The sequence below is a fragment of the Zonotrichia albicollis genome, chromosome Z (assembly GCF_047830755.1).
Source record: "Zonotrichia albicollis isolate bZonAlb1 chromosome Z, bZonAlb1.hap1, whole genome shotgun sequence".
Lineage (NCBI taxonomy): Eukaryota > Metazoa > Chordata > Aves > Passeriformes > Passerellidae > Zonotrichia > Zonotrichia albicollis.
The window spans coordinates 8080129-8106195 of record NC_133860.1 but is presented as its reverse complement, the minus strand read 5'-3'; the positions used below and the strand labels follow the sequence as shown (position 1 = coordinate 8106195).

At 48.1% G+C, this 26067-nt stretch overlaps 1 protein-coding gene across 7 annotated transcripts in view; it reads right to left on the bottom strand.

Annotated features, from left to right (window-relative positions):
- ZBTB7C (zinc finger and BTB domain containing 7C) overlaps nucleotides 1-26067 on the bottom strand; it is a 151097-nt gene that overhangs the window by 73502 nt on the left and 51528 nt on the right. For all 7 annotated transcript variants that reach the window (XM_074532647.1, XM_074532646.1, XM_074532650.1 and 4 more), the window contains one exon: nucleotides 16876-16972. In XM_074532647.1, coding sequence (XP_074388748.1) covers nucleotides 16876-16927 — 52 coding nt within the window. In that variant the 5' untranslated portion in view covers nucleotides 16928-16972. The remainder of the gene's footprint in view (nucleotides 1-16875; nucleotides 16973-26067) is intronic.

Below are 26067 nucleotides of genomic sequence, written 5' to 3'. Positions count from 1 at the left end.
CACCTCCATGTGGAAGCCCCAGCAGCTTGGCTGGACTCAGGGCTGATGAAAGAAATTGGCAGAAGGATTTTGGGGTGCTTTACTCCACTTCAGAACAACCTCAAGGTGTGAGAACCCCACCAGCAGGTGGCCACCATATCAACAGGGTCCACTAGGACCATTTGGGGGGCTGGCCCAGGCCTTCTCCTGGGTGAGGACAGGGAGGAAGACCATTGTGGCTATTACAACACTGGGAACATACCATGCAGTAGTGCTCAGCTGGAAAATGCTCCTGTGGCTCAGCAGTCAGATGGAAATGCACTGTCTGCATGCCAAAGAAGCAATAATCTGGGGTATACTCCCTAAAATGGCACCACCAGCTCACATCTGTCCTTGGACCTGAGTCCTGGACAGGGTCAAGAGGCTCCCTCCTACTCATGAAAGCTGCAAATGAAACTGGATCTCTCTGCCAAGGATTAGTGGTGTGTAAAGCAAGGAACAGCCACTCATTGTGCGCAGTCTCTCTATTACAGAATCACAGAATCACAGAATCACACAGAGTTGGAAGAGACCTTCAAGATCATCAAGCCCAACCCATTCCCTGACAGCTCAACTAAACCATGGCACCAAGTGGCACACCCAAGGGCAAGGAGACACTGGTTATCATGGGGCAGCTGGAGATGGAGACACTGCCTTCTCTTCCCCAGCTCCCCAAGAGGCTGCTGACTGAATCAATCACCCAACCATCTCTTTTTCTTCTCCAGGCAGCCCCTGAATGGGTTTACTAGTGCAGGATCCACGAACACTATTTCCCATTACTCAGGACACAAGGAAGCAAATGGGATTCCTCTCCCAGCTTTTAGAACGAGCCAACAATCTTGATTCAGCCTTTATGAGATACTCATTATTTTCATGGGGAAGCGTCAACAACATTTTCCAAGCCAGGCTGACACCTGGATGCCAGGATGGAGAAACCAAAGGCTCTGATTACCCTACCCAATCTATGACAGTGTTAAATTACAGCTCTGCAAATTTACTCAAGGAACAGAGGAAAATCATGAACAGTAACCTTTGTGATGGCCCCTAATTCTCCTTCTCACTGGCCTGAGGACATTTAGGCAGTCTGAGGACATTCATGGAGCACATGTGAGTGTACAGCACGGAGGGGTTGCAGAGCAGCCCCAGGGCCACGATCAGCCCCAAGAATGGGAATTCCCTGCAGCCAGTGAGTCCATGTGCTTTCAAGAGCATCCAGCTGCTGTGACCCTCCAGCAGGACCTCCTTCCTTAGCCAGCTCATTAGCCTCCTTCCTTACTTCAGTTCACAACTCACAAGGAGCCACCACTGTCCTGGACTAATGGCTTGTTTGCCATTCAATAGCCAAAAGTGATCAAAAACAGGCAAAGAGCTTAATGCAGGCCACTGTCAACATGCCCACATTGGGCCAGCACCAGCATCTTTGTTTGGGGCAAAATTCCCAGGGGAGAATGCAAAAACCCTGCAATGGATCCCAGCTTCATGGCAGAGCTCATGAGCTCTGCTTGGGTCAGCACAAAACCTCCCCCAGCACCAGGGCAGGGGCTGGCACCATGTTTCCCTTAAGAAGTGTTGGCTTTCAGCTCTAACTTCTGCCTAAAGCCTTCTTCTCTCCACAGGTCCTTCATTGCCTTGCTCCCCAGAGCAAGAGGAGCTCAGCTTGCAATTCAACACTCTGTTGTGGGCAGGTAGGGCTGGTGTCTTCTCACAAGCAACAGGACAAGGGGGAATGGCCTCAGGAGGAGCCAAGGCAGGTTGAGATGGGATATGAAGAGAGATTCCTTCAAAGAATGGGCTGTCCAGCCATAGCACAAGTTGCCCAGGACAGTGGTGGAGTCCTCATCCCTCGAGGGATTTAAAACCTATGTGTACATGGGGGGACATGGGTCAGTGGTGGCCTTGGCAGAGCTGAGATTATGGCTGGACTTTTCCAAATAAATGATTCTGTGATTCTATAATTCCACCTAAAACAATTCAAAGCCCTGTTTGAGGCACAGCAGAATTCTCATGGGGCAATAAATGGAAGTTCCTGGGCTAAGAAAAGGCTGCACGTGAATCACAGTTTCATCAACCCTGCAAGAAGAGTGGCTGTGAATAAACACACTCATGATCCACGCTCTGCACCAGGGGATGCCCTGATGCTCTTGAAGCAGTTTCCAAACTAGGATGGGCATTGCTGAGGGCAACCCAGGCTTCATTCTGCTGTTCCCAAAGCACACGTGCGATGAGAGGCTGCAAATCAACCAGGCTTGCCTGTGGCTTCCCCTTCAGCCACAGGGCCCCTTTTAGCTTCTCGTGGTGGTTTGCAGAACGACTCGAACACGCCCTCCTGCAGATGACATTCAGATTTCTAATTACCCTCCCTGGGTACATCACTGGTGTGCCACATCAGCTCCCTCACGGGATTGCTCCTCTCACCACAGCAGTGTCCCCAGCAGTGGAGCTCCTGCCCCCTTCAGCACACTGACCTCCCTCCCCATCACCTGGCTGGGCTGAGCTGCTGGGCTGGGAGAGATGATTCCCAAATGAACTGGTGATGTGGAATGCTTGCCCTGCCCTTGAGGCCGAGCCCACGCAAAGAAACAGCCTTCATCACAGAATCACAGGGCAGTGTGGGCTGGAAGGGACCTTCACAGCCATCTGGTTCAACCCCCCTGCCATGAGCAGGGACATTTTCAGCTAGACCAGGGGGCTCAGAACCCTGTCTAGCCTGACCTTGGATTTTTCCAGGACTGGGGCATCCACAGCTTCTCTGGGCAGCATGTGTCAGTTTTACCACACTCACTGTAAAAAACTTCTTTCTGAAAGCTGATCTAAATTGATTCCACTCCAGTTTAAAACCATTACTCCTGTCCTATTGTAACACACCCTGTTAAGTTTGTCCCCATCTTTCTTCTAAGCCTTCTTCAGGCACTGCAGCGGCTCTGAGGTGTCCCTGGAGCTTCTCTGGTGCAGCTGAAGAGCCCCAGCTGGGCCAGGCTGGCTCCAGAGCAGAGAGGCTCCAGCCCTGGCAGCATCTCTGGACATTCCAACAGGTCCATGTCCATGCTGAGGACACCAGAGGTTTCTCCAGGGAACAGCACTGCCCTCAACAGAACAAGCACTCATGTATTTCCAGTGGCCTTCCAAGGCTGCCACCCATGCTCTAGCCCTGAGCAGCCAGCAGCTGGAATTTGGGTAACCCGAAGCACAGGACTGCCCTGGACTGACAGCCAGCACAGACCATGGGCATGCCCTCCCCAGTGTCCAGGCCTGGAGGTGACTCCCAGGGACAGCCTGATAAACCCACACCAGTCCCTGGCACATCTGGCAGGGCTCAGCTCCAGCTAAGGCATCTCAGGGGGTGCCCACACAGATCCTGGCTTTAGTTGGCTTAATGCAGGTTCTCATTGCTACCCTGGACTCCCTGAGCTAACCCAGACCCATGCCTGGCTTTTTTGGGCAAAACCCTGGGCCTGCATCCCTCCTGACTGACAGATGGAGACTAAGCAATGTGTCCTAGGGTAAAAGTGATGGCCAGCAGCTGAATTGTGGCTACACTTGTGGTGGCTGCCCCAGCTCTTACTGCTGCCATGGGGATGCAGTTGGCATCATTTTGGGTGTTTGGGGAGCCATTCAGTTACCCCAATTTCAGTATCTCTCTTGGGGTGTTAAATACCCTCCAGACTGCACTGGCCAAATATCCACTGACCCTAAAAGGAGATTGAGCACCAAGTTAGTATTTTCATTTTTATTTTATCGGCAGCCTACCTCCAGCTTGTGGTCTAAGTTTCAACAGCTCCTAAATAAAACCCGTTTGCATGGGATGGGGATGCCCTGCAGCTCTGCACCCTCAGGCCCCTGCTGTGATGAGCAGCACAATCCTGGCACATCCACACTTCCACGATGGTTCCAGTGCTTGTGCATAATAAGACCGAAACAAGTAAATTTGACAAAGAAAGGAGAAAGAACAACTGATATGTAAATCCATGTCATAAATCATTCACCAAATCTGTTCTGCACTTTTGAAATAATCTTGGAGGGTGCTTCCCAAGTGCTGTTTGCAAACCCTCTGTTAATCTGGGAAGCAGATGCTTCTACAGTAGGCTGTATTACAGCATCTTCAAGAAATCCCCATCAAATGTTACTTTAAAATGCCCATGAGTTTTGCAATCAGTTCTTTTTAAATCTTCTTGGCATGTCTGAAAACCAAACATCATTAAAAAAACCCCTTTGCTGTGATTCATCTGTAATGGGTCTAAGCCTGGGGAAGAGCTCATCTCACATCCTTCATACCCAGCTGACCCCCAAATTCCTCCCAAAGGCCTCTGCCCATTCCCTTCATATGCTCTAAAGAGTCTTTGACTTCCTCAAACTCTTCCTGAGCTTCACTGAAAGCCTCTGTTGCCTCAGACAGGGCAGTGCCCTGGAGATGCCCTCTAGAATCACAGGAGCCAAGTCACCCACACCCCTGCAGAAAATCCCACATGGAAAACATACTCTGAAAAGGCATTTCTACCATGCCCTGGCACACATGGACATTTCATTGCCTAGGAGAGTGTTTGGGATGATTACTGCTGGGGTTTTTTTATTGCCAGGGACTGTTTCTTCCAGAAAAAAAAAAAAAAAAACCAAAAAACCTCCCTGAAACAGATCATCGCTCCCAGCTCGGAAAGATCTGAGTGTGTGGATTGTGCTCAGAAGGAGTGACCTGGCTGCATCTTTGGGCTGACATCCTTTCCAATCTCCGATGCTCAGTTTTCCCCTTCCTCTGTGAAAATGGAAACAGCAGCATCAGCTGTGGCTGGAAAGGGGTTTTGAAATCCACAGGTGAGGAGTGTAGGTAAGACTGCGCTGTACCCTTCTAGAAACGGGAGGAGAGGGAAAGGCAGCATAGGGGGAAAAACCCCACATAATAAATAATACTCTACAAATACATAAAATGAACGCATTAAAAAACCAATCCTCCAAGAAGCAGCTGCTTCATTCTTTGCTGTTGATAGGATCAATATGAGAGAGGAAATTACCACCTCGTGCTCTGCAACACATCACACCAACTTTCCTTTACAGACCCTAATGCTCCTGATTGCAGTGTCAATTTAAAATTTACCATAAAATGCAGAATCTCATAAACTTTACAGCCTCAATCACACTCAGCCAGTGTTTTCACCCAAATCACATGCATAGGCACCCTCTTTGCTCTCCAAGGCAGACACACATCAACGTGCTCCTGACAGCAGACAGGAGAGCAGAGCAGGGCACTACAGCTGGGATCTGCCTGTCCTGAGTAGGCTGGATGGAAACAGAAGGAATCAGGTTGGAAAACAAGATGCAAAACATACCCTCAAATCTCTGTGAGACAGCTCACCCTATGTCCAGAAGGATGAAGAGTAGCCATAACCACGATATATGATGAAGGTGATGAGGGTGCCCAGAGCAGCTGTGGCTGCCCCTGGATCCCTGGAAGTGCCCAAGGCCAGGTTGGATGGAGTTTGGAGTAGCCTGGGACAGTGGAATATGCTCCTGCCCATGGCAGGGGGATGGAACCACATGGCCTCTAAAGGTCCATTCCAACCCAAACCCAACTATGATTATATAACCAAATACAACATGACCTCAGGTGCAGCAGCTGAGATGCCCTGAACACGCAGCCATCAAGGTACCACCAGCACCCCATGATGCTGAGCCAACCTCCTTACACTGGGACATGCTTAAAACATATCTGTTTCATGACCTTTTGCAGGTTCTGATGGAATACCCTGAGCCATTTCCCTAATCCTGGGCGTCCTTCAGAAATTCAAGCCCATCCAGCTCCTACAGGAAGCTGGTGTGAGTTTTTAATGCAGGGAAGGAGCACACAGCTATGCCCGTGCCTTGAGATGACCAAGGCTTTTGCAGCATGGGTTGCACTCAAGGGTTGACAAGGGAAAAACTAATTAGGCTCCTAATTTTGCTTCCTACATAAATCTAAGTCCTTTTGCTGTTGTCACTGTGACAGAAAACCCATTTCTCTGCAGGGCACAAAGGATTCTGGATGAAGCACAAGAAAAAGATGCATATTTCAAATTGCCCTTCCCCAGGAGCCATAAAACTCTGCTCAATGTCTGCAGTCTGCACATACCCTGTAAGCTCTGGCTTAAAACTCTCCCTCAGCTGAAAAATTACAGGATATATTTGGGGGAAAAAGTAATTTTTGCGATCAGCTGCTTGCCTTTGTGATTGACTGAAAGTGTGATCAGACAGATGCTTAAAGATACAGCAAGGGTTAAACCTTGGGAGAGGACAGGCAGGACTTGGGGATGAAGTAGTTGATCAAAGGGTGGCTCAGAAGTTATTTTAAAATAAACCAGAAAGTAGAACTTCCCAGCGGTTGCCGCTGTAATTACAATGCAGACAACGGAGCCGTGGTGCTGTTAAGGTTACTGGATTTTCCTAGCAGCTGTGTTTAATTTACTTAAAACATGCAAAGCCATCAGGTCAGATCCCATTAGCAGAATCTCTCCAGAGCGCTGCAAGAGCCCGGCCAGCCCAGCAGCAGAGAAATGCTGAGGGCACAACACAAGTGTGAAATACCCCTGGAGAAGTGAGGCACCCACGTGGGGCACTGTCCTCCTCCCTGGCTGCAGAGAAGCTGGGTGCTCAGTTGTGGGATCTCAGCACCTCAGGACTGAGGTGCCGAGTCACTGAGACCACCCTTGGGGGGCTTGGGAGTCCTGGAATGTTGCCAAAAGTGTCTGGTGGCTGGACTTTGATCCTACACAGGAGACGACACCTGTATGAGGATAGGAGGATTTCACCGGAGTGAATGGTGAAGGGATTAGTTAATTAGAAAGGGAAACACAGGGTTTAGGATTTCTGTACAGGGGGGTTTAGAGAAGTAAGATGGAGGAATTGGGGCGTGTCCTGTCCTTCTTCTTCTTCTTCTTCTCCTCCATCTTCTGTGGTGATGGTGGCACTTTGGGATTGGTCATTACTAAAAGTGCACCTGGCAATAAGGGTAAAAGGTATTGGGGAAAAATGATAAATATTGTACACGTAACTTTGGGTATAAAGATAGGTGACTGTCCGGAGGGCGGGGAGTGTGCTCATGGCTGGCTGCTGAGCAGAGCTCTGTCGGGCCGAGAGAAAATCTTTTAGATAAACAATTAATAAACATAGAGACCGAAAGAAGAACTGAAGCCTCTTCTCGTCCTTTGATACGTGGGCTGCCCCAAGGCCACCTCGGGCCTTTCCAGGCCCTCCAAACAGCCGAAAACCGGACACTCAGTCCTTCCTGCTCATCCAAGGACCTCTCCCCTGTCCTTGACTCCCATCATATTGCCCATGTATCTTCTGCTAAGATCACCAGAAACAGAAATCCACGCAAATACCTTGACTGCCTGTGATGGAGAAGGAATCAAGCATTTAGGGAAGTCCTTTGAGTGTGTTTTTGCTACAACCCAGTTTCTCTGGGTGTCCTACAAGTGCACAGCATCTCACCTGGATCCCTCTACTCCCCAAGCATCCCCCTGGCTTCCATGCTGCATTAGAGAGAAGACCCACATGTCCTGAGTTCATCTCAGAGATGGGAGCTTGGTGGATTTGTGAGTCAGGATTCCCCCCCTGGAGATCTGTTCACACATATATAATTCAAGACCACACAATTCATCAGGATTTTTTCCAAAACACAGCTACAAAAATTACAACGTTCTTGTCAGGAGAAAAAAACCTTCTAGAGATACTTTTCTGTTTCATTTTTGTTGTTGTTGTTTTTCGTTCTTTTAACACTGGCTCAGCCCTCTCTCCGCCGTGCAGAATATCAGGGTTTCATCCACTGTTTGTGGCCCCTGCCAGTTCAATTCCCTTTCTAAAATTAGCATCCTGAGAGATGTAATTGCTAGAACAGGAGGTGTTAGGTCACTTTTCGGTCCCTGCACATCAGGCTAAGTGCTTCTGCTGCCACCTACAACCACCTCAGAATCTGAACCTCAAATGTGTCCTGCTCCACTGAGCCCAGCAGAGTGATGCTGCTTTAATGGGTGCTGATGCAAAAAAAAAAAGAGAACTGAAGATAAGGACAGATAACACACCACAGGCTCCCATCTGCACATGACCCCCATATATAGTCTATTTTATTCTAGAGTCATGGAATCACAGAGAAAATGCAAGAAATGGTATTTCCCACATAAGCTGTGACTGCCCCATCCCTGGAAGTGTGCCAGGACAGGCTGGATGGGGTTTGGAGCAACCGGGGATAGCAGAAGGTGTGCTGGCCATGGCAGGGGGGTGGAAATAGAAGATCTTTAAGGTCTCTCCCAACCTAAACCACTCTGTGATTCTATGACTCTAGAATAAAATAGAACAAAGCAAAAATAAAATTTAAATAAAATTTAAAAAACTAAAATAAAATTTAAAAAATTAAAATAAAATAAAATAAAATAAAATAAAATAAAATAAAATAAAATAAAATAATCCTAAGCAAAACACCACAAACAGTAAGAAGAAATGTGAAGGGATGGGTTTGTTTATGGGAAATCTGAAAAAACATCTGAGCAAGCTGTTTGACTCTCATTGCCACCAGAACCCCTCCTGAAATCAGCATCTCCTGCAACTGTGTGCAAGAAACCCCAGCCTGGCCCTGGAATCCTTGGAGCAGTTTAAGATTATTCTTCCAACATGAAACTCCGACATAAACTCATCCCTCATGTCTTAGAGAGGTGTGAGACTTATTTGCATAATAAATGACAAGGCAGGAATATAGATTTGTGTCAGATCACCCTCCCTTCCCTTTGAAAGAAATCTATTTATTCTGACTGAATCGTCTCTTCTCCAAATAAATGGTGTTTGTAGTCAGTTTAGCTGGCACGATACGCATTCTTTTGCATGCCTGTAATGAATTTTCACAGCCAGAGCCCTAATCCAGTCTAGTCATGGAGGGTTTATCACGACCTCTTATTTTATTTCTACCAGTAAATGGGAATTGCTTTCCTTATCGCTATCTAGAAGCACCTGAGTGATTTTTGCTTCATATTTCCTATCCCACTGGAATTCAGGATGCAGCGTTATCTGATGCTGTACAATTGTCACTCATGTTAGCTGCCTTTTCATTTTAATTTGCTGGATTTATTGCTCTTTTCTTTTTTTTTTTTTTTTTAATTTTTCTTTTCCCCGGGAGATTTTATTCCAGATCTGAGTCCCTCTTTGCTCTTTTCCATCCTCCTGGTCAGATTTCTTGGGTGATCCTCAGGAAGGCAGGAACAAGGCTTGCCTTGCCTTCCCTTGCTGATGCCTTGGAGCAGCCTGGGATGGTGGAAGGTGTCCCTGCCCATGGCAGGGGGTGGAAGAGATCAGCTCTGAGGTTCCTTCCAACCCTACCCATCCTGTGATGCCTTCCCTTGGCAGAGCACTGAACCCCTGGGCTTGCCCCAGTCCATCCACAAAACTATGCAGCGACAAGCAGGAATTTTTCCTGACTTTGATTCCAAACAAATCCATGAGAGCAAGGGCTTGCCAACGTGATCCCGATGGCTGCTGCAAGCAGGGAGCAGGCACCCAGCTCAGAGCTCTAGGAAAGTGGACCTGCTGCTGCTGGAAAGGCATGAGAAGACCTGTAAATCCTGCAGATAACACTGTGATGGATCAGTAGTGGCAAGACATTAACCTTCACTCTTGAGGAGACACCCAAATGATAACACCTGTAGCCATGCCACTCCAGAGTTATCAGTCTTGTCACCGGTGAAGATAAATCTATCTGACCTGAGCCATCATCCCACGCCGCTCTGGCTTCCCCTGCTCAAAATCCTCGCAGATACCAGCAGGGATCAGGAAAATCACACCTAATAATCAATTGAGAGCGTGCAACTATGCTCACATGGAAACAATTCCCTTCAGTATGTTAAAATAATTCCGCAGAGGAAGGGAAGAACACGGTAGGCTTCAAAGCTGGTCTGCAGGGAAAGTGCTACATGTCAGTGACAACTGTGGAAGGACAGAAAACAGCTACCAAAGCCTCAAGGAGCTGTCACGCACAGGAAAATGTAAGTTAATTAAAGCCACTTAAACAAATACATCTGGGACAGGGGCATGGGATGTAGGGAGGCAGAGTGAAGTGATATTAAAAGCTCACACACATGGTGAATCCCAGACAGGAGGCAAGGAAGCCTATCTGGCAGAATGCAGATGAGCCCCCTGCCCTGGAGTTGTGCCAGAGGGGGCAGTGAGGGCCCCCCCCTCTGCCCCAGGGCTGTGGCTCAGCTTTGGGCACAGCATTGTCCCACAGCCCCACAGGCTCAGCAGATCCACCCCTGCTCTGGGAAACAGCACCCAGGCTCCACTGATGCTCTCCTGGACCAAACAGTGACAGCTTGGAATTAAAAATCCAACATTTCCCTTCCTAACATCTCCCCTCCTGTCCTTACAGCAACATTCAGCTGAAGTGAGAACCATGGGCAAAGCATCCCTCTGGAGAAGTGTAAAGATGTAAATCCACCTCAAACACACCACCAGGACCAACATCAACTCCACCTTCCCCTGCTCCTTCTCTGAGCACAGCCTCCCCTGAGCCCCCAGAGCTGATTTGCCTCCTAATGTGCTCAGATGATGAGCACAGGTTGCTCACACCAGCCCTGCTGATATAAAACCACAAAAAGAAAGATTTGAACAAGCTCTGTGTATTTTTTTATTGCAATCAGCTCCCCGAGAAATTTAAAATGTTGGTTCCTTTTATATTCCTTTGGGCATTGATTCAGAGGTGGAAACAGAACACCTACACGATGTTTGGTCATGATGGAGATGGTGAGCTGGCCTCTTAAGATATTCCTGCCTGGGAAGCAGGGCTGGCCAGCCTCGGCACGAGGCTAACAAGAAGGGAAACAGGAAAGCAAATCCATCTGCACACCATCAAGCCCCTGCTGCAGGATGACAGCCTGCAAGACTGCTGTCTGCAGGAGGAAGCCTTGCCATGGCATCAGCCCGACCCAGTTGGAGTGCACAGAAACACAGATGGAGTGAGGGGGATCCAGGCTTCCAAAGCAGCTCAGCTTCCCACCCTCCCCTGACTGCTGGGATGGGGGTGATGCAGCAAACCCAACACCAACCCACAGGCTCCTCCAGGAAAGCCGTGGAGCTGTTGGAATCTGGTGGTCTTGGCTAGCAGGGAGCTGAAGGAGGGACTTGGTGAAGGACTGGGTCACACAGGACAAGGTCTGAGATCTCCTTCACCCCTCAGCACGTTTCCTAACTCCAAGCCAGGCTCATGTACAGATTTTCTATTGCAATGCCGGGTGAGATTAACTTGTGTAGAAGTCCCATGGCTCCAGGGAGAGCCCAGAGCCTGCAGGGGCTCCAGGAGAGCTGCACAGCCCCTGGGGACAAGGCAGGCAGGGACAGCAGCCAGGCAATGGCTCCCAGGGCCAGAGGGCAGGGACAGATTTTGGCCCATTGGGAATGAGGAATTGCTGGCTGGGAGGGTGGGCAGGCCCTGGCCCAGGGTGCCCAGAGCAGCTGTGGCTGCCCCTGGATCCCTGGCAGTGTCCCAGGCCAGGCTGGATGGGGCTTGGAGCAGCCTGGGACAGTGGAAGTTATTCCTGCCCATGGCAGGGGATGGACTGGATGAGTTTTAAGGTCCCTTCAACACAAACCATTCTGCAATTCTAGGGCTCTGCAGACAGCGTCAGAGCCTTGTGTAATGCAGCCCAGGAGCAGAGCCCCCTCTCTGCCTGCAGCTCGGGGCAGGCAGCCAAGGCCCCCCACCCATGCCCCAAACCCCTTCCCTCCCCAGGGTGACTTCCTTAACACAGCCCAGCTGCCTGCCCCCACCCTGCAAGGGCTGACAGATTTGTGCTGTCCCCTTAGGGTGGGGTAGGTACATTTATTTCCTCTTTGGAAAAAAAAGGAAAGAAAAAAAGGAAAAAAAAAAATGCAATTAACCTTTTCCTCTCCTCGCAACTGGCAAGAAACTTCCCTGCCACAGGAATAGTTTGAGGACTAAGATATCTGTTCCCACAGCTGCACCAATGCTATTCTGGCTCAGCTAAAATTAAAGAGCTGGAGTTGTACATGGGCCTGCATGAAACTGTCATGGGGACCACAAGATTAGAGGGCCAGATGGTGACCTGGGAGGCCGAGGGCTATTCTCAGCTGCACCAAGGGATCCTCATGTGTGTCAGAACGCGTCCCTCCACCCCTCTTAAATAAGAATCCTGAAATGGTTTGCCTTGAGGGAACCTTAATATCCAGTTCCAACCTGTTACCAGGGCCAGGGAGACTTTCCACTATCCCAGGATTTGCTCCAAGCCCCATCCAAACTGGCTTTGGACACTTCCAGGGATCCAGGGGCAGCCACAGCTGCTCTGGGCACCCTGGGCCAGGGGCTCACCACCCTCACCATAAAGACTTTATCCGTCATACCAAGTCTGAATCTCCCTGCCTCTAATTTAAAACCATCAACACTTGCCCTCTCACTACAGACCCTACTAAAAACTCTGTCTACATCTTTCTTCTAAACCCCCTTTAAGAAAGACCAGCATATCTTGCTTCCTCACCTCCAGCACCCATCCAAACACCAGCCAAAGGATCCAACAGCACTAAAAAAATCCAGGAAAGCACAGGACAGCCCCAACATGCCAGCCACCATCCGTCCCCTCTCCCACCTTGAGCAGTCCTCTGCCAACAGCTGTGCTGGCTTTTGTTGGCCACATAATGCCCAGTCCAGTGGCCCTGCTGTCAGCACGCAGCTCATTACTCTGCCAAGGGCTTTGAAACGCTTGGAATATGAAAGGTGCTCCATCAGATCAGATTCAGCTTCGTTTGCTATTACAATGCCCTGCATTTCTTTTGTCTGTGACTTTTGATGACGCGCAATTGTTCCCCTCAGTCAGTATTTCGGAGTCATTAGCTGGAATTAGTAAAGTTCCCGCTGCTGGACTTTTCCAAGGCTCTGTTCTCGGGCTACAAAGAGTCGGTGAGGAGTTGTCCTGCTTTCAGTGAGCTGGAGGCACAGCGGGGAGCGTGCTGGGGGGAGCAGGCAGTCTGCTCAACTCCACTTTTCCCCTGCAGGCACCGGGAAACGCACGTGCAGGGAAGATGCTGTGGGTGGTCACAGCAGGGCTGGTGCTTCCCAGACAGCAGGGAACCTGAGACCCTTTCCACTTGGTACCTCTGCTGGGACCAGGGGAAGAGTTACACCTAATTGTGCCCGTATTTAGGCGGCACATCCCACAAAGTTCAGGTTTCTATCCCAGAAATCCCCCACTCCAAATCTAAAGGCATCAGCCCTGAAGAAGTCTTTTTTCTCTGGGTGAAGGGATCTCGACTTGAGATAGAGACATCTTCCTCAGTGAAAAGTCCTGGATGTGCATGACCTTGGTCCTCCAATCTCTTACTCATGTTACACCCTTCCACCTATACCAGAAGGGCTTGAGTACCAAAGCCCTTTTTCCTGAAGGGATTTATATATGGAGCATCCACCTCTCTGGGAAATCTGTGCCAGGGTCTCATCCCCTTTATCAAAAAAAATTTCCTCCTTCTATCTAGTCTGGATCTCTCCTTCTGCTGTAATACCATTGCCTGGGTGCTGTCCCTGCCTGCCTTGTCCCCAGGGGCTGTGCAGCTCTCCTGGAGCCCCTGCAGGCCCTGGCAGGGGCTCTGAGGTGTCCCTGGAGCTTTTCTGGTGCAGCTGAACAGCCCCAGCTCTCCTGGTCTGTTCTCTGATGAATTTTGGATTTGTCTCTGATAGAGGATTTGTTCCTATTCATGCCTGAGGAGGTGCAGCAGGAAAACAAAGTGATGGAGCTCCATGGGCTCTGCCCACCTGATGTCACTGCCTGGAACCCAAGGGCACAGCTCAGATCTGGGGACCACAGCAGCTCCAACTCACACCCACCCCCACTCGTGGGTGGAAATTCCAACCTAAATTTCCAATTCCAGCCACCCCACCACCTTTTCTGGATGCAGTGTGGGTGTTTGGCCACTACAACCCAAAAACAAAACTAGGAGCAAACCAAACTTACAGGGATACCCTTGTGGAGAAGAGCTCAGCACTGAACCCAACCCCTTTAGCAGCTGGTCACCTTTCACATGGGACTGCACTTCCATCCCCTCGGGATTTCCCTGAAATTCACCTTATAGATCATCCCACCCAATACTCACAACAGCATTCCCACTGGGACACAACCAAACACAGACAATTCACATCTCTCACCTTACATTTTTTTAAAGTAACAGGCTACAATAAAACAGCCTGCCCAGATTCCAGCCTAATCTAAAAACAACTTTATGGCTTCTAATTTTAGCACTAATCTTCCTTTGCTATGGTTGTGTGATTTCTAATTATTTTATCCCCAAGCCCTGCTTTGATGGATAGTTGTACCTTTTCCAATGCCAAATGACTTGTAAAGTGCCTTTAAAAAAATACGCTGATCATTTCAGGTTCGTTTCCAGTTCCTACACAAATAACATTCTCATATATGGCTTCACTGCAGAAATATTATTATTATTATTATTATTATTATTATTATTATTATTATTATTATTATTATTATTATTATTATTATTATTATTATTATTATTATTATAGTAATAAAAGCAATACAACTTTAAAAGGAGAGCTCTATTCCTTAGGATGATCCCAATCTGCTCCTGCAAACACCGTATTTTCTCTTAAAAGCTGATAAAGGCCAAAACAAATCTGTTATTGAGATACAGATCTCTTAACAACTCGGAGCCTTGGCTTGGCATGGCTCCCAGAACACTTTGCCTTTATCTATCACTATTTTCAGGGAAGAGCAATTGACCACACCAAAACCTTGCGGGGGGACTTTGAGAGGGGTGATGTGCAGCAGTGGCAGAGACACATTTGCCTGATGCTCCCCTGGAGCATCTCCTACACAAAACTGCTGAATTTAGAGCAGCAAACACCAGCCCTTGGCCAAAGATGTGTTGCAGGGGCTTGGGATGAGCCTCCAGCCCACAGGCTGGTGTTCTCTCACCTTCCATGCTCACTCTGGACCCTCCTGATTGCTGACTTAGATCAAACTTGAAAGCAATTCTGTTGAATTTGAAATTTGCACAGAAATCTGTTGGGCAGGGGATGCTGCCTGAGGACTGTTTCAGGATGCTGAGGCAGCTGCCTGCCTGTGGCATGTCCCAGTAGGACCTGCTGCCACCAGCAGCCAGCACCTGAGCAGGGGACACGGGCACAGGGCTGGTGGATGTTTGTTGGGTTATTTCCTTTCCCAGGATTTATACGGAGCTCCGGTTAATTGGAAAACATCCACTTGACCTGTGACCTTTTTGTTTGAGTTATTCTCCAAGGTTTGACAGCAGCAGTTTAAACACAAAGCCTATGAATTCTGGCACTGAGGGAGCACCCCATTCCCACAAATTCTGTGTGGACACCGAAAAACATCCCACTGCAGCCCTGATGCTGAATGTATTCCTTCTTTCTCATTCTCCATTTTCCTCTCTTTCACTCTCTGAGCCTGTTTCGTGACCTGTGTATTCTCCCTCCCCACTGGAAACATGAGCTTAGCTCCCCAATGCAATATTCAAGGGAGGAGGACAGGGGATGTGCTGTTCTAATTCCCTGCACAGAGGATTTGAAATGGAGACTGTCAAAACAGGAAACAACCCAGTCAATGTCCTCCTGCCTGAGACCTGAAAGTGTCACCACACAGAGCTGCAAGGGATGGAGAAAAGCCCTCTGCTCCTGCATGGACAGAGGATGCCCTGGGAGAGGGGGCAGCAAGGCCCTCTGCCCTCAAGCCACTCTGATCTGAGAGCTGGGCTTCAGCCTCTGCTGAAATCAGTGTGGAGCTGGTTTTTATTGACTTGGGGAAAAACTCAGCAAAACAGGTTAAAAATTATAACCTTCTATTGACTGATACTTCTATCAGCATGGAGAATTTTGCAAGGAATGTCATCTCACTCAGGAAGCCAATCCTACAGGAAATCCTTCATCCTTAGTGTTTTGGAGTAACATCCACAGCATCCTACTTCCTTCTTACTCCCCTTAAAACCCACCCCTGACACCCTCACCTCTCCAGCTGGTGCTCTGTGTTTGAGCTGGCCTTGCTGGGATAAAAGCACAAATCTTGGATCTAATCCTGCCCACACCCCCGCAGGCAAAGCACCATCTTCATCTCCATGAAGATGCAGAGCAGGACAATGCCAGGCCCCAGGCTCTTCCATTTCCATCTATCCACCTTGGAGCAAGGATTTAAAGTTCCTCAGAGGCATAACAGTGAGGTCAGGTCTGGAGGAGAATAAAGCTACAGGAAACCCAGACAAATAAGATGCCGAGTTTATTTTAAAAAGAAGGCTCCTGCAGCTGTAGGTTTCAAGCAATTCTTAAAAGCCTGATCTGAACAAGCATCCTTGCCAAAAAATATTGGTATTTTAAGCCTTTGATTGCTTTTGACGGTAGTGAACAACTTTTTTTGATATTGACTGTTTGTTTTTACAGCTCTCAGCAAGTTAACTTCAGGAGAACTTCCCAAGCACCACAGCTGGTGACCATTACCAGAATGGTGATCCAGCAACTCCAGGATGTTTCCCTCCTCCTGGAAATATTCAAGTTAAGATGGATGGGACTCTGAGGAACCTGGTCTAGTTGAATATGTCCCATTACAAGTGGCTTGGATTAGATGGCCTTTAGGGTTCCTGCAACACAAACCATTCTATGATTCCCCCTCTGGAAGCAAGGCTGGTAGTTTGCTTTATACTTGAGGGATCAGAGGTTTTATTGTAGGGCCCAGCCACTGATCTAGAGTGACAACCTTCAGCAGGAAAAAAAAAATCCACAGGTTAATGGGACAAACAACTGGAAATGTCATTTCAGATGGTCTGTATGGCCCAGCACAGCAAATTTCCCCCATCATCCAGACAAAGAATTAGAACAATTACCTAGAGCCTGGTCCTGAAAGGTGCTGAGTGCAGTCAAGGGGTCTCTGCTCATAGAGTTCAGTAACTCAGGGGCTCTCAGCAGGGTCAGTCTTGGAGCCTGGGCAAAACAAGATAGGCTGGTGTTAGTCAATAAACCTACACAACCTAAAAAAATAACCCCAAAACCATTCCAGCTCCACAAGCCAGCCACATTTTCCTGCACAGGGAATTAACTCAAGGGTCATGCAGAGTGTGGCTGAGGAGATGCTCTCCAACCCACAGGTCTTCTCTGCAGATCAGGACGGATGCCTGCAGCACACAGGAGAGAAATTACACCTGGATGTGTCCACAGAGCCTCAACCCACATCCAGGAGCACCCACACCACACTCCTCAGGAGTGCTGTGTTACCCAAGCACACCTGGACATGTCACATTGCCACAACACCATCCCAGGGCTCACACACCTTCCTGGCAGGAGACAAACCCAGGGCTGCCTTGCCAAGCCTACAGGCAGCAGCAAACCTGGAGATAAGAGAAGTTAGCTGGGTTTCCAGGGAGCAGGAGGAGGAACATTCCCTTCCCCCTGCTCCCCGGCCGTGCCAAGGGCAGGGTGAAGGGAGGGAAGGGGACAGCGGGGACAGGATGACGGAATCCTCCTCCACGCAGCCCTTTGTTTTGGGAGCTCCCCTGGGATGCTCGGCTCAGGGTGGCCAAGTCCTCCTTCTTCCCCTACAAGGGGAACAGATGAGGGCAGGAAAACAATGCTCTCCCCTCAGCTGCCTAATGGAAGAACAAAAGCACAGCGATGCCTTCCAAAATTGTCTTTTGAGGAACAGACATTGAGCCTGAAGGCCCAGTATTTCTGATGTGTTTATATTTGAACTCCAGCCTGGCAGTGTCTTTCTGCCCTTCCTCTGGGCTCTTTGCAGGACCTGCCCAAAGCCACTGGCATCATGCAGGGTTTGCACAGACCTCAAATCCCATCAGGAATTTAACATCCAGCACCTGGTAGAGGTGACAACACCAAAGGTTCCTTCACAACAAACACACATCAGCCATGGGGCAGAAGGGGCAAGGCCAGGTTGGAACAACCCAGTCAGGTGGAAGCTGCCCTTGCCCATGGCAGGAGGTGGAATTGGATGTTTGAGAGGTGCCTTTCAGCCCACACCATTCTGTGATTCTATGACAGCCCTGTTTCAGCAGGATGCATTTCTCAGGAAGGGTCTGCCCCAGCCTGATCCCACTGAAAACTGGGACCAAGCCCCACTTAAGCCAAAACCAGCACAAAAAGCACTTTGGATTGTTGAGCAGAGATGGCTGCTAGGGAGCAGAAGGGGATTTCTGTGCTGATTGCTCATGGAAAGTCCCTGACTGGCCCGCAACCGTGGAAAAAGGGAAAATAGAACTTTAATACCAAGTTGGTGGCAGGCTGTCTATTTTTCTCTCCTGTGACTAGTTACCATGGATAGATTTCTGAGGTCGACCACACAATTGTTCACTGCACCGCTCCTATTAAACAGAGGATGAGCAAATCATCCCATTTGTACCGTACTTTAATTTCCAGAAATTCTTTGTTCGTTTGTTTGCTTAAATTATTTCTCTCATTTGAGGAAACAATGCAGCCTTACGAAGCGAGGGCCCAAATCTCCCGAGTCACCCTGCTGTGGTTCATTACTTCCACACTAGTTAACAAGGCCAGTAATTTCCCTAAGGTTTAATAGAAAATCCTCTTTCCAGAATGCAGATAGACAGGACATTTTAACAAACTCACTGTATCCCGGTTATGTCGTAGGTGAGGGATATCCTGAACGAGGCACAGGTCCTCCTATGGGTTAGCATAAAAAGGCAGGTAGCCTAAATGGAGCTTTTCTTATCCCAAATTACTCCCTCAGCTGCAGAAGGGGACCAGGGGGCCTTACTCAGAGCATTAGCTGCAGTTCCACTGGCAGTGGGTTCTTGAAACATCCCAGTCCTCACCCCAAAATAAAGAAGTAGATGACACTTGAGAGGCAGATCCAAGTGGTACCTGGTGGTGGAAGAGGCGGGCCCACAGCCCATTTCATTAATTATATGGATAGCAGAACACACAAAATACCTGCCAATAACCTGCCCATAAACTGCTCTTCTCTCTGGCTTTGCCAACCTATTTCCATGATCAAATCAGTACAAAAAAGCCTTGAAAGCTGAAATAAATAAAGGGAAAGAGCTTGTGAAAAAAAAAAAAAGGCAAATACAGAAAACATATACACATATATATTGGAATAGCAGAATAATTTGGGTTGGAAGGAGCCTTTAAACTAAAAAAAAAATAAACTGAAGTATTTTATATGTATATATATGTGTGTGTAAAACAGCCCAGTAAATCTCTATTGAGATGCACATGCAGGTGAAAACCTGGCAGTGCTGCCTCCAGTCATGAGGGTATTTACTCCACAACAGCCTCTGCAGCTCCTTAATATTATTTATACAAACAGGATTTGTCAAGCAACAACTACAGATGTTTGCAGTGAGTCTTCCTGCTTATCCGCTGATAATACCGTGTGCCTGGGACAGCTGAACAAATCCTGCCACGTAAATAATAAATACACGTCTGGGCTAATCAGAAAGAGGCGGTGAGGAATCTGGAGATTCCCACAGACTCCCTGCCGCGGGGAAGGAAACAAGAAAATGCCCTGACCTAAGCAGGGGTGAGTCTGGCATACCCACAGATCACAGGGAGATCACAGGAGCTGTTTGCAGATCACTTACAGAGCATGAATAATTCAGGCAGAAGCGGCTGGGAGTATGAGAACAGATAGATGGGAGCTCGCTGCCACTGCTTTGGCAGGTTTTATTTTATCCAGGAAGGCAAGGAAACCACGAGACCCAGCAAAAAAATCCTCTGCCTAGCTTTGCCAGTGTCGTGGCTTCACGACAATCTCGTGATACGCGGCATTTTACAGATCCCCAGCTGATGGTGAATGCCACCTTCCCTTTGTCCTTGAGGCATTTTTGCGATTATCTGGCTGGACAGATATGACAAAACAATGGTTATTTAAAACAAAAAAATAGCCCTTAGTACCAATCTGCACTCTACAGCAGAATTACACAGCTCACAGAATCAGAATGGAGTGGGTTGGAAGGGCCATGGACAGGGACAGCTCCCACTGTCCCAGGCTGCTCCCAGCCCCATCCAGCCTGGCCTTGGGCACTGCCAGGGATCCAGGGGCAGCCACAGCTGCTCTGGGCACCCTGGGCCAGGGCCTGCCCACCCTCCCAGCCAGCAATTCCTCATTCCCAATGGGCCAAAATCTGTCCCTGCCCTCTGGCCCTGGGAGCCATTGCCTGGGTGATGTCCCTGCCTGCCTTGTCCCCAGGGGCTGTGCAGCTCTCCTGGAGCCCCTGCAGGCCCTGGCAGGGGCTCTCAGGTGTCCCTGGAGCTTCTCTGGTGCAGCTGAGCAGCCCCAGCTGTGCCAGGCTGGCTCCAGAGCAGAGGGGCTCCAGCCCTGGCAGCATCTCCGTGGCCTCCTCTGGAGTTTAGCTCTGAAGAAGAAGGATGGAAAAAAAGAAAAAACAGAAAAAGTGGGGGAAAGAAAAAGGAGGGCTAAGGGATATTCCCTAATCCTTACTCCAAAAGGAAAACATAAGTAGAATTGCTTCTGTTGGGATATATTAATAGTCCACACTGAACACATTACCAAGTGGACTGGAAGCCAGGAAGCAAATAAAAAAAGAAAAAAATATAAAAAGACACACAAGAAAAGGCAGAAGTGGTAAAGACAGATGGTAGAAGTTAAACACTGCTTTGGTGAAACCTGCAAAAATCCAAAATTCATGCTGCTGAAAGGACACTGCAGTTTGTTTCATGCCAAAGGGAAGAGCCTTGCTGTCAAGAATAGAGGGGCAGCTGTCCCACATTGGGTCAGAAATGGGAACCCAGCTCAGTGACCACCAGTGAGCCTGGGAACACCTCAGCCAAGAGAGATTTGACAGAGAGGACCCTGCCTTAGCAGGATTTCTGAATGTCCCCAACGGCAAGACATGCTTCAGTGCCAGTGATGTGCCCTGGGATTGGGGAACCCCCTGGGAATTCCTGTACAGCACCTACCTGTGCATGGCCCTGCCTCAATTCACCCCTCTGCCCCACTGCCAGCACTGCATCTGGCCCCAGAACTGCACACCAAGCTCCTCTCCAGCCCAAATGCTGTGCTTGTACACCATGTAACAGTCCTCTCACACAAAAAACCTATTTCTTGTTATCACACAAAATAGATCTGATTGAAGACTCACAGCAAAAGACATTCAACCAAGATCAAAACACAAAAATCCCAGTAAATCTGGTTCTCAGTGTGAGACACATGAGAAGCATCCAGGCAGTCCCAAGTCAGGAATGAAACTTGGTGCTACCAGCTAACAAATTTACACCTTAAATTTTCCTTCAACAAAAAAATACTGGCTCTCTCCATGCCATCTTCCAGTCTTGAACTACTGAAACTTAATATTCTTAATTAAAAACTGAATTTAAACATACTTCAGCACCACTGCCAGTAGCATCTTTGGCTTAGAAAGCTCAGTTTGGAAATGCCATCTCCATGGTGTGTCTGGTGCCCACACCAAGCCAATTTCACTTCAGTCTTTAGCATAAACTGACTGTATCTGTTAGAAAACCTGTTTCTAGCCTTTATAGACTGAGCACAGGCCACATCTCTGCATTACTCCAAAATAATTACTTGGCCACACACCTCATTGGATCCCCAGGGCTTTGGGTTCTCCACCCTTGTGTTTACATTCCATGCAGAAAAATTAACTAATTAATATACGTCTGACAGATGTTCTTTGAAAGAGATATCATGCCTTCAAAACACAAGATGATGAAAGGAGCAATAGTGTAGATTAGACTGACCAGAAAAGCAAGGATTGTAGCATGACAGTGGAAAGCACAGCTTTAAGTCTTTCTCTTGATATTTATATGGTTTTATTTGCATATCAAACTATATGCCAATTAGCTGTATATAAACCCATGATGAAATTATGCTGTGCAGCTCTCCAAAGTGAAGAAAAGCCAGGGCTGGGCTGCATAATCACCCTTAACTCTGGCCCTGCAGGTGTTCCCACTCCAGCTCACTCCTCATGACCGTGTACTCCCGGTAACACAACCGTACAACGGGAATCTCCTGCAATCACACACATCTATATGCAACATTTCCATACATTGTAAACTGCTTTGTGTATCCTTTCATTCTCCTCCAGCCAGTTACTCCTGGAGAAAAGAAGTCTGAGAGGAGACAGAGCTTCTCTCCCCTCACAGCTCCCTGACAGGAGGGTGCAGCCAGGATGGGAATGGGCTCTGCTCCCACAGGACAAGGATCAGGATGAGAGGGAAAGGCCTCCAATTGCACCAGGGCAGGTTTACATGGGATACTGGGGGAAATTTCTTAGTGAAAAGTGTTGCCCAGCCCTGACACAGGGTGCTCATGGCAGTGGTGAAGTCCCCATCCCTGGAGGGGTTTAAAAGCTGTGTCGAGACATGGGTTAGGGATGGCCTTGGCAGAGCTGGGGGAATGGCTGGACTCAAAGATCTTTTTCCCATTGTAAAGGGCTCAGATTCCATGATCTGCCTGCTGCCCCTTGTCTCAGACTGCAGGCAGGTTTTGCCTCTGTGGAGGCTTTGTGTAACCCTGTAGGAAAGTAGGGATGATCCTGCCTGAAGAGCTGTAGGCAACCCTGGATGGAAACAATGCCAGAGATGTATGCTCCTATTTTAAATATCAACTGGAACGTGGGGGTGCAGCAGCCTGGTCCTGGAGCACCACTTAGCCAATTGTGCTCTGGAAGGGGTGTGCACTTGCAATCAAACTGGCTGCCTTAACGGGGCCTTTGTGCTCTGCCAGGTATCTGCAGAAGGCATCATGCAAAGCTGGGGCCTGCGGGCCCATCTGCAGTCACAGCTCACACCAGCTCCAGCCAGCACTGCCTGCAGATCAGGCCATCCACCCTGCCCAGCCAGGCAGGGAAAGGCCTGGGGAGAAGGGATTTTGGACACCTTGCACCATGCCAGGTTGCTCCAGGCCTTGTCCAGACCAACCCTGGAGACCATCACTTCCAGGGATGGAGCATCCACCATTTTTCTGGGCAGCCTGTGCCAGGGCCTCACCATCCTCACAGCAAAAAGTTTCTTCCCTACATCTAGTCTGAATTCCTAGATTCTAGTCATCCCCTTCTTCACTTTAAAACCATCACCCTTTGTTCTATCTACTAAAAACTCTTTTTTTTTTTTTTTTTTTGTATGCCTCCTTTAAGTATTGAAAGGCCACAATAAGATCTCTGGAGAGACCTTAGAGCCTTCTCTTCTCCAGGCTGAACAATCCCAGCTCTCCCAGACTGTCTGCACAGGAGAGGTACTCCAGCCCTTTCAATGAGCCTGCACTGATTGGGGACCATATTTTTGGGCTCAACTGCAGTAGCAAGTTTGACTAATTTGAGTGACCAGGCACATATTCAGACATAAAACATTAATATGGGAACAAATCAAAAGCAGTCTGGCTGTGCTCCCACTTTGAATTCATTACATACATCGAAAAAGAGAAAAGAATAAAAAAAAAATCGTTTAAAAAGTTTTTATCTTTTCTAGAATGTATGAAAAGGTATAAATTCCTGATTGACTGCAGCACCCGGGCTGGCTGTGCTGGTAATTGGAACCAGCGTGCTTCGCTTCCCGGGTGTCCGATTCACAAGGGAGAGAAGGAAACATTCAATTTTTCAATAGGAAATTTCATGGCTGGAAAACAATCCACCTTCCTTGACTCCAAGGAAGAGCCCAAGGGTGAGTTCTCTCCTCGACCACAGATTCAGCTTTACTGCCAGCCCTGGCCAGAGCTGAGTGCTCACACCATCCCAAGCCCATGAGACTGCCTTCAACACTTACAGCTCTTTTTGGGTTTATTTTTCCTCCTTCTAACACATTGTTTTTCTTTTCCTTTGGGATTGCTCAGAGGTCCAGTTTGCAACTTTTCTTTCCACAACCAAATGGGCTAAGACATTTTAAAACATTTAAAACTGGATTTTGTCATGACAGTTTTCCTTAGATTTTTAGCTTTCCACCCAACTGCAGACCTGGGACTTCATGGGAAGCACCCAGGTGTAGCTGTGGGCCATGCTAACATCAAGGGGATATTTGTGGGGCATTTGTGAGGCTGAGCACACTTTAGGTGGGTTTTTTAAATGAGCCTAGGACCCCTAAGCTATATGGGACTGAGCAAAAATCATGTCACACCAACAGCTTTTCTTTAATGGCATTTTTGAACTCGTTTTTCATTCCTAAAGCTGCTGTCTTAGCATGGAGTGGAATAAGGCTTCGAGGCCACAAAAAACCCATCAGACACTCCAGCAGGACTCAAGAAAGCCAAGCAGCAGGCAAAGGGTCTGAGCAGATTGGTGGCAGATTAAATGTAGCACCAGTCAACATAAAACCAATGCAGAAAAAAAAAAAAAACAAAGCCTGACAATGGTCCCTGTAAGAATTAAGTTTCAGGATAAACAGACTCAGAAGAAACCATCCCGTGCTTCTGCATGCGCAGCTCAAATTTAAAAATCAAAGTTATTTCTTGCAACACTTACTTGGAAACTTCTTTTTCTCCTCATTGTTTATGTTCCCACCATAATAGCTAGTTTATGCACTTATAGAAAAGCTGAATTATTACTCTTCTTCACCTGCTTTCTGAGCCATCCCTGAGTCCCTCCATCTTGGTACCTTTCACATCCAGGACCAAGAGGGCTGAGCAAGAAAGCCATGACAGGCAGTGCATGGAGGAGCTCCTCAAAATCACACCAAGCTCCATCCTCACACCTTTACTCTCCCTAAAATCTCCCTTAGAAGGTTGCTACAGAGCCATTCTTGACCAGTGAAGACAAACAGCCATTTAATCCCCAGTGCAGCACAGTTAAGGTACTTTTAGTTGTAATCTGGGCACTTTTAGCTGCCTTGAGCTGATCCCGTGACAAGGGGAATTTTTGAAGCAGAAATTTTGAAGAAGAATTTTGAATCAGACTCCCTCAGACTGGGAGGACAAGAGGAATTTGTGAAGCAGAAATTTTGAAGCAGGTTTTTGAATCAGTCTCCCTCAGACTGGGAAGGCAGACCTGGAGCAAGAACTGATGGCAGAATGGGAAGGATATGGGCATGGCTGAGGGCAGCAGAACAAGTAAGATAAGGAAAACTTAGCACAAAATCCGTATGGAATTACATGGAATGCTGGATGTTTTGAGACATTTCATGCAATGGAGGCATTTGCTGTTCCTTCCCTTCAGTAAAAGATGAAGAGTAATAAACCAGGGTAAAGTTTCCTCAATTTATGCTGTTAGGCATGGAATGCCTTACACTACCCCAAGGAAGACAAAGTCTGCAACATCCAAATTCTGAAAGAGCCCTCAAGAAGTCCCCTGGTTCACCCCCAGCCCAAGCAGGCATCCCTGAGGACATGTAAGAAATGTCTGTGCAGTTCAGGACTGCCAAAGATGGATCCACAGCATTGACAGGACCCTGCTGTTTCACGTTTCACCTCTTCTTTAGAGGACCTGGTATCAGTGTAAAGACCTTTCACTGGGTCCTACCAACGCCTAAAAAAGCCAAGAAAATCTGGCAACACTCACCTCTGCTGCATTTCATCCTGGCCATGACATACAAGGCTTGGACTCTCCTGCTGGACACAGACTCCGAGTCCCAACCCAGACCTGACCACCAGATCTCACTGTTCTCATTCAGCTCCAAGGATCACTCTAAACCTCAACAGCTTCTGGGGCAAATTAAATGCATCTATTTTTGCAAGCCAGGATCACTTTTGTTGAGCTGCCACTGAAGCTTTTCTTGGAAGTCATTAAGCATGATGGGCAAAACACAATTCCATCTCGCTCCTCTCCTGCCTCTTCAAAGGGAGGATGGCAGCACTCGAGCCACTGCCTCACTGATTGTCCTACTGTTCCACAAAGTGGTTCCTCTCCAGCAAATTGAACACTGAGAGCCATCACAGAGCCCCAGACAAAGGGCCCAGTGACTGTTTCTGGGATTATTAGAGGGAAGCAGAAAGAAGCCTATTACAGGGTCTTTGTGGCACTTAATGTTGACAGCTGAAAATAATGGATAGGACAAAACAGAGCAAAGATGATTTAAATTAGGCAACTCCCGGGAAATGGTGCACACGCAGGCTTCCAAAGGAAAACCTCCATTTCTAAGCACTG